The following is a 9,583-nucleotide window of genomic DNA, read 5'->3' on the forward strand; positions in this document are numbered from 1 at the left end:
TTAGTTTCTTACTGAGAAACTGGAATATGTTATGAATTTTTGCTGACAAATCATGTCATTTTATTTTATGAAACTGAATGAATTATAATATTGTGACATAATGACTGAAAGCCAGAATAGCAGACCCAGAAAAGGTGTCCATTTCTAGGCAGTGGTATGTAAACACATTTCCAGGGCAACCAAAACATGCTCCAGCATCAACAGTACAGCACCATTACTATGCAACACGTCACTCAGTGATGAAAGAATTCTTGGAAGTGGTGTTTTTATATGCATTCTTATGTGAGGCTATATTATGAGAACCTATGGATCAAGTTAGTTACTAGAGTGAGTTGAGTGAGTTAAGGGAGTCAAGTTGGAGTAGAGCTGTTACCTAGCAATGACTAGTAAAAATTTAGCACTTGTATTCATTTGTAGAGTGTGTGGATTAATGAAAGTGTTATAAGTTAATGGTCAGTAGGTCAGTACACCAGGCGTTGGTTGGATTTAGTGATTCCAGTGAAATGTGTGTTCAACAGAGTAGTTTATACAGACTTCACTTCACAGCCAGCTCTTGTTTTGTGAAGGTGGTATCGGTGAAGTTTGCCACCCAGCCGTGGTTGTGAGCGGTGCTGTGTGAAACTACAAAACAAGCGGTGAACTTGAGTGTGCACCAAGATGGGAATCTGCTGTTTAGTGGCATGTACACAGTAACACTGAATAAACTGAAGGCTATCCTTACTTTGACTGCACAAGCAGGACAAAGTAGTGCAGTGAACAAAACCTCAATGGAATCAACAGCCCAGGGAGATGACATCTGGGTAGTAGAGGCACGCAAGAGACATAGGCAAAAGCATGCCTCAGCTGCCCAACAGTAGCTATGCTTAAAGTAAGAAAATGGGGGGGGGGGAAATGTTTTAAATTGGCCAATGACAGGATTGCAGAGTTTTTTTGTGGTCTGTGCTCTTAAGTTTGGCTGGCAAGATCTCTGGAAGCAGGAGTGGTAAAGGTAACGCTATCCCTGTAAAAGCCTTGGAGGTCCATAGAGTTGTGAGATGTCGAGGCTCCCACATATTTTAGACAGTCAGCTTGCAGATGGCTGTAAGGTTGTCAGCCGCCCTTTACCCCCAGGAATATTCCTTATACTTATTTCTGAGTTGACCTCAGGACCATAGTGCAGCCGGAAGGATTAGGTGAATCAAAAAATTCAGTGACCTCATCGGAAATCGAACCCATGACCTTCCAGCTTGTAGCTTAGTGCCTCAACCAACTATGCTACTGCATGCTTCTCATAAGCAGAAGTGACAGTTACCACTACTGAGAAAGGGACAGTGAATGCTGCCCGAAGGTAGGTGAGAGTGGAACACCTGGACGGTGGTGTGTTACTGGGAATGAATGGCAAAAGTTTCATCAATTTATGTTTTGATTTGTTTATAGCCTTCTGTGAATGCTCAAATTAGCTGCAGAAATTGTGTAGCATTGAATGGTAGAATTTTGTATTGTGAATTACAAAAATCAGGGGTGGCCTTAGTGTGTTGCAGCAATTCCCTAGAAGCACAGTCAAATCAGTATGACCTTAGGATAGTGCTCAAGCATCATACCTGTTTTTTCATGACCATTCAAGTAATACCTGCAACAGGCTGTGGCTTTATTGCGGGTAGAACACATGGTGATGATAGGTAACCAGTCTGTTGGATTGGGAATGCTCGAGATACGCTGCTGACTACCTATGTAAAGGAACTTGCTGTATTTTGTTAACAGGTTGTAGAGGAGCAACTTGAGGATGAAGACAGTGAAGATGTTTATATCTTCAGCAAAGTTGCAGACATTATTCATTCACTCTTCTTGACATACAAACTTAACTTTTATCCATACTTCGACCAGATAGTTGGCCATTTTGTCAAATGCTTGGTGAGTTGGATAATATCAGCAAAGATATTTGCAGTAGCAATATTAAGCCTTATTTGTGCAGTCATTCCTCTTGAACAAATTGGTATGTTATGTAAATATATATGCTAAATTCTCGAATATAACGTGTGTCCCAGACTTTTTTTTGCCAACAGCCCTCTTGCTTACAAAATTATTATTATTATTATTATTGTTATTATTTATTTATGTATTTAAACTGCAAATTGGTTTTTGCCTGGTGGCAGTGGTACTACAATAAAACACAACACACAAATACATATATCACACAAAATAACACACCACACTCAAAATACAGCACACAAAACTACACAAACAACAAAGGATTTCAGAGGATCTTATTGCCTTTTATTCATTTATTATATCGGTTCTGTTCTGAGTGATTTTGAACAAATGTGTCTGCAGAAAAGTCTCTGTTGTAATTTGAAGAACAATTTTATGTGTTTATGGTGGCTGCTTACATTTCACATCTCTCTAAGTTCTTGGACTGACACAGATGGTTTTTGTGAACTTCATAAGATGTTTTGTTAGCATGGTAATTATAGAATTATACTCTTTGATCATGGCCCCAGTGGTTTTCTTAGGAGGAAAGAATGAGGAAAGAAATTTACTTGGACCTGGACCTGGACCTATGCATCTAACAGCAAAATTAAGAATTTTTCCAAGTTCTCCCTCCTGATGAACAACTTTTGTGTTTACTCTTATCTGCCATCATTATTAACTAAGATACAGTGTATGATGGGCAGACAGATTTCTTCATCAATAAGATCTTGATTACCTCTGTGGGTGCTGTTCACTCAGTAATGGCAAGGTTTTGTTTCATTCCTGATATACAAGAAGATTTTGATACCTTTATGACATCATTTTTGTTCATTATCCATCTTGCTCTGACCACAATAAGAGCAGCACTAAACTGTGTGATCTTATGATGGGTATCTGCACTCACACATATCAATTTTTAAACAACAGACAAGTCAGTGTGTTGCGTCTTTACCTTGATAATAGCATTGATCTCACCAAAACCTAATATGTGATTTATGAATAAAGATACCTATACAGTTTGTTGTGTGGTATTAGTACTGTAATCATTTCAGGAAAGGAGAGTCTTATTATGGCAGGAGATTATGAACTGTGCTTGTGGCCTCTGAAACTGCATGTCAATATTGCAGATAGTTCTTTCCTTTGAATTTTCAAACTTTGGAGTGGTACAGCTGTCATTTCTGGTGGTTTGACAAGAGAAATTTAATATTAATGCTTGGCCTCCTAAAGAAGTTCTGCTGATATTTCATTGTAGGTGATAATTATGTAAGTGAAAAGGTATTATTCCCATTTAACCTTTCTTTTAGAATTCTTATTTGAAAACAGTTTGATAACATTTTAGGCACCAGAAATGCCATGGCCAGACCGTCAGTGGGCTCTCTGTATCTTCGATGACACAATAGAATATGGTGGGCCAGCCTGTGTCAAGTACCAGGAGTATTTTCTGCGACCCATGTTGAACTATGTGACCGACAAGGCAGCAGAAGTGAGACAAGCAGCTGTGTATGGTTGGGGTGTTCTCGGACAGTTCGGTGGTGAAGCATTTTCTGGTTGGTATAGTGCCTGGTCTAGTCTGGTCTTCTAAAGCTTGTTTAGAAATAAACCATAAAGATGCTATGATAAACATTTGTTATGTACAGAATGCAGGAAGAAAACTGAACATTTTGCCCGTTATATATTTGTTATATGGGGAGCTGGTATGTCAGTGGACTGTGAGCTGGAAATTCAGGGTTCGATTCCTGGCAAGGACAGATTTTTCTGTTCACAATGTCCAGACTAGCTTCGGGGCCCACACAGCCTCCTATACTATATGTACTGGTTGCTATATCTCCAAGGGTAATGCAGCCAGGGCATGAAGCTGAGCACTCACCTCTATATAGTGAAGTCAAGAATGATGGAGCTCTACTCGTATATCCACTCGCATCTTCATTACATGGTGCTTAATTAATTAAGCACAAGGACAACCTTACCTCCCATATGTTTTACATTTATGGACGTGTTTATTATTTTTATGCTATTTAAGTGATTGTAATTATTTGTGAAGGGAACCGTGTTTCTGTTCATCCGTTTGAAATATTTATTGAGGTGAATTCTTGATGGCATGGATAATTAAAAACAGCAGAGAATCCAAAAATCTAGATGTAAGCTTCCATGCTGTATTCAGCCCTCAAAATCACTTTCTTACTTTGGGTGCAGGTTGCTGAAAGAGCAAAAAGATATTATTACATTGATGAAACATTGCATTTCGTGGCTTGATTTATAAGACAAAGGGAACTATGCTGTTGGGTTTAGAATTTATATACCTGGAAGTCAGTCCTTGTGTATGACAGCATGTGTTTGAACAGAATGTTTGGAAAAGATGTGTGTGTATGGTACTCAGAGAAACATCAAGAATTAAATGCATTACAACTGTGACATACCAGTGGTTCTCTCTTTTCAAGGTGCTTGCGGAGAGGCCATACCACGTCTGGTGGAAGTAATAACAGACCCAGAGTCTCGTTCTCCTGAGAAAATCAATCCAACTGAGAATGCTATCTCAGCCATTACTAAAATACTCAAATATAACAGTTCTGCAATCAATGTTAATGACATATTACCACACTGGTGAGTAAACCCAATTTATGACAGTGAGTAATTAAAGATTCAGTCATGGTGTAATGTGACAACTTACACGTGCATTTCTGTGTATCCCATCAGTGTAAGGTGAGAATGATTGAAATAGACTGTAGGAGTAAATCTTCAGTGAGAGTTAAAAACGGTTGTCTCTAATGTTCATGTTATATAGACGTAATGGGGAGAAGGTAGAAAGCCTGTTCTTCTTATCATTTAACAGTTATTATGTAGTAATTGTGCAGTAACTGATATCAATACATTGGAATGCTTTGAAACATTACCAGAAGAGAGGTGGGAAGTTGACAGGAATAGTAGTTCTAGATCTAAGTGCCATTTGGGTTACCTAAGTGTAGAAGTGAGGGTAGTATTAGAATGTATCTTGAAGGTATGAACTGGATTCATTTGGCTATTGTGAATGTGGAAATGAATCTTCAGATTCAATAAGAGGCAAGAGTAGTATTTAACTGACTTCTCAGGAAGCCATTTCCTCCACAGAGTTGAGTTATGTCTAAACTTCTGTACATTGTACCTTGTCTCTAGGTTGTCATGGTTACCAGTATGGGAAGATGATGATGAATCTCCACATGTATATGGCTACCTGTGTGATTTGATTGAGACAAATCATCCACTAATCCTAGGTCCAAATCATGTTAACTTACCCAAATTAATAGCCATAATTGCAGAAGCATTTGCAAGAGATGCTATCGATTTGGAACATGAAGTTACAAAGAGAATGATAGGCCTAGTGAGACAGATCCAGGTACAGTAACAACTGAAACATCCTTCACAAGCATTAGTTATATACTATAAAAGTAGTTGCATATTTTACAGCTTAACATAAATCTTGACATGAAAACTGTTCCAATCCTTGCATACCTCCAAGCAGTTGTTGAAAGTGATTGTTATGGTAGCATAAATTTTGTCACATGGGTGACATAAATCATGAACTTGTGCATAGGCAGTATTTTCTTTTCTTATCCCCAGATAAGAAAATCCACTGGTGGAAGATGTGAACATCTTTGATGACAGGTTGTTGGTCATCTTTCTTCAGTCCATCAGTTGTGATATCTAGTGTTTAGAGCATGTCAGGCCTTGTCAGTGAAATGCTGTGGGACCCCATCCAATTGGAAAATAATTGCAGTTTCTTTTTCATTTTTAGCATCTTCAGCTTATGGAAAAGCAGACAGTTTGAACATGTCAAGATAAATGTCATCGTTAATGGTGTTTTAAGCAAAAAAGAAATGTCCTGCCACACATCCATACAGAAATCCACATGTTCAATTTTGAGGTGTGAAGCCTTAAGTGCCAAACTTATACTTAATATGGCTCTATATTTTAGGGTTGTTCTTTGTTTTGATACTGAACTTGTTACAAGATCCGCAAAGTTAAAATTGAAATTAATTGATTAAAACTATTATTGTAAATTTTTAAAATCAAATTTAAGATGATATAGATAAGTATATTATTCCTTTGGTATATTGATCGTGTATTCTAGTGCTTCCTGGGGCATGTGGATTCTTGTGTGGAGTAGTCATTCTTTGGTTGTTGCATTGGTATGAATATGATGTTGCATTATTTTCTTAATGTATGGAATGTTCCAGCTTGCTTGTGGTTGAGAGATCTCTCTCTTCTGCTCTCCAGATATAATGGTTGTGATTATTAAAATGGCTGTTAATATGAAATAAAGCTTCACATGTGAAAAGTATTCATTTCTATTAGACACAAATTTGCATACTTCTCTCTTCTCGAGAAATAAGTGTCTGCGATTTCATGTCTCACTTGAATTTTACAAGCATGCAGTCTCAGCTACTTGTGCAGTACATTTTGGGTTGTGCTTTTGGTTATATCAAGTTGCAGATTGCAGTGAAGAATAGATTTCTTTGGACCCTGTACACATGATACGCTTACATGTTCAGCATCATCATTTGAAGTCTGCTGCCTTAGTGATTTTTGCTTTAACATGTCTTAAATTGACTAAACTAGTGACAAATCAATTTGCACATGGAGACAGCATGTTTCCTCCAAACTTTATCATTGATTTATCAGATTACATATTGTTACATCCGAGAAGACAGTAATCTTCATAGTCACTGCCATTAGCACATCAGATCTCATTCTTATGTCTTGTGCAGAACCACTTTTGATGTAGGTATTGCTCATAAAAATCATTCTACTGTTGCATTTGAGAATAAGAAATGGCACGGATGAATGAACGGCTGCTTAATTCTTAGGTCAAGTACAGCAGTTAAAGCAGCATATGGCTTGAGGCTTGGGAAGTATGAGTTGGCTGCCCATAATACATAAGTTTGATGTACATTTGTGTTTCCTAGAAATCTGACTTTAGTTGTTCCATAATAATTATACCGTATTACTTTGAATATAAGACACACATTTTTTTCCATTGAAAAATTGAGGTGTCTTAAATTTGAGGAATGTGCACCTTTCTAATTTTGTTCCTAAAACTCATATTGAAAAACTGGTTGCATCTTAAATTAGAGGGTGTCTTATATTTGAAGTAATATGATAATTTGCTGGTAAGAATTCCAGTTTTCAAGTATATTTTTATTCTTTTTTCACACAGGGAAACAATGAAGTGTTTCAAGCATGTGTCACACAGCTGACAACAGAGCAACAGCAAGCACTACATGAGGTTCTCAGTGGTGTAAATTGACCTTCAAGCTTAGTACCAGAACCTACACCACAAACTACAAGTGATAATAAAATTGCAGGTGCAGTGAACACATGCCAACAGGGGATCCTACTTGTTAAACAGTTGATTATTTATGTTGCCAATTGCATAGTACTGCAATAGCAAAATTGAAAATGAAAATGTTGATTGAACAGTTTTGTCATATATATAATTTGTTAAGAATAAGTTGTTGCAGTACTGCTGTAGGACTTTGTATTGAAGAAATTATGATACAGAAGTTATTTTATTTATGTATAACTGATGACAGGTAATTCATGATAGAAGTTTTGGGTGTATTTTTTGGAAACCCAAAGACATTATTTTATTTTGAATTTTGCATCATTATTAGCTTTTAAATTTACTTTATTATTTTCATGCTCAAAAATCACACTTTATGATTTTTATTTTATTTTTGTTCCCACATTCATGCACAATTTTACCGTTATGTTGCAATTCTTGGTTTTACAAGTTAATTAAAATTTGTATTTAATTTTGTCATCATAGTTGGCGGTGTGTCTACCATAGTATACAGTTGCTGTATAAAATGTGTGTCATATGTAAATGAATCTGTGATAGATATGTTATCTGCAAAAATAAATTACCTTTCACATTTTTTGCTTTAGGTACTTATGTATGTAAAGAAGCTAAGCATGAGTACATAAATATTGGAATTACACTTCAAGGTATGCAGTTCCAGTATTTAAAGCTCATTTCTGTTCTGCATTGTACTCTTCCTTTCTATTTTGCTCTTAAATGACATTACACAAAAACATATATTTTTATATATCCACGATCATCTTTATCTTTGTCAGCACTCTTTAATATGTTGTATGGGTGTAAGAAAGACATTATATGCATAATACAACTTACATATGTAATAAAATTTATTATATACTTTTGGTGTTTTTAGCACTTGAGTTTATGTTTTTTTTATGTTTGTGAGCACTTGAAAGTTGACTGAAGAGTTTATGAATTACTAATAAACAATTTTTGCTTATGCTTGTCATCAGGCAGAAAAGCATATGAATTTTTATTAGTAAGGGAGTTAAATCCCTTTCTTATACATTTTGTTGGTTAATGAAGATATACAGCAGTCTTCATTTTAAAAAATATGTCTTGTAAGCATGTAATTTTCATGTCAGAATAGGTTGTGTTCTTGCCAGATGTGACACTGGAAATACACCAGGCAAAATGTGATAGACTGGATGGTACCATTGTATACCAATATTAGTTACGACTCCATCTGTGAATGCAGTAGAACCTCTACATAACAAAATTGAAAATACATTGGACCCAGATCTTTAGACTTTGTTATGTAGAGGTTTTTAATTAATGTTTATTTGTCATTTTATGGTCATTATAATATGTATGTGACACAGAAATATAAATACTATTTTACAATGGAAACTGTGAAGTCCATTGTTTCTTTTAAATAATTGAAACTCATCACTACAATAGCTGATAGAAGCAGAGGGAGTTTGGTCAAATGGATCTGGTGTAATGATGTAATTTGCTTTTGTTTTGAAAATGTACTGAGAATTTATGCCATCACTCTTATTAGACTTTCGGACCGACCATTCATAATCTGGGGATGTTTTATCTCTCACTGTGCCAAATTTTATGTCAAATTTTGTTTTTGGTTGTTTTCATAGAAGTATCATGTAGTCACCATGCTTTTACTTTCAGTTGTAAAGAAAATCACCAAAAGAGAATTTTGTAATTTTTAAATTTATATGAACTTTAAATGTTGGAATAGTTGAAGTTATGGATTTTATAAGCATATTTCATTGGAATAATTGCCAGTGGCAATGTTCTCTAAAAATATCCATATTCATTCAGGAGCCAGTAATGGGAATGTGCTACTTTCATTGTAATATAAAATGTTTCTCTTTCAGTAATCACCCTAGATTGGACAGTTCCCCAAGATTTATATTGCTGGTCCATTATAAGATCAGTTATGAAATTGTCCTTTTTTTTTTTCATTTCCCTCCACTCATGACAATACAAATTTTTGTGGAAATGTAATGAGGAAGGTTAATAAATCACAGTGTACACACACAATATTTATATAGTTTGTTAAAGAAGTGAAGGAATTTACATTGTAAGTTAAGCATAATGAAACATACATACAGAAAATATGTTTTTTCGGTTTTCTGTTAATTAAGCAGAGTTCTGTTTTCTGGGATATAATGCCTTGTAGTCTGTTGAAAGTCAGCCAACATTTCAGAAGAATATGTCACCAAACTTCTTCAGGATTGAAGAATAAGCCGAGGAAGAAACTAGCATGAAGTGGGTAGCAAGCAGAGCTTGGCATGTTCCTCCAAAACATCAGTTGAC

At 35.8% G+C, this 9,583-nt stretch overlaps 1 protein-coding gene across 1 annotated transcript in view; it reads left to right on the forward strand.

The window, feature by feature from the left end:
* LOC111866800 (importin-5) overlaps positions 1-9,307 on the forward strand; it is a 46,847-nt gene extending 37,540 nt beyond the window's left edge. Inside the window, exons 17-21 of the mRNA XM_023856068.2 lie at positions 1,741-1,890; positions 3,287-3,494; positions 4,386-4,548; positions 5,098-5,317; positions 7,139-9,307. Of these exons, the coding sequence (XP_023711836.1) occupies positions 1,741-1,890; positions 3,287-3,494; positions 4,386-4,548; positions 5,098-5,317; positions 7,139-7,228 (831 nt within the window). The 3' untranslated portion in view covers positions 7,229-9,307. The remainder of the gene's footprint in view (positions 1-1,740; positions 1,891-3,286; positions 3,495-4,385; positions 4,549-5,097; positions 5,318-7,138) is intronic.
* Positions 9,308-9,583: the final 276 nt, after the last annotated feature.

This window comes from Cryptotermes secundus, unplaced genomic scaffold (genome assembly GCF_002891405.2).
Source record: "Cryptotermes secundus unplaced genomic scaffold, Csec_1.0 scaffold446, whole genome shotgun sequence".
NCBI lineage: Eukaryota > Metazoa > Arthropoda > Insecta > Blattodea > Kalotermitidae > Cryptotermes > Cryptotermes secundus.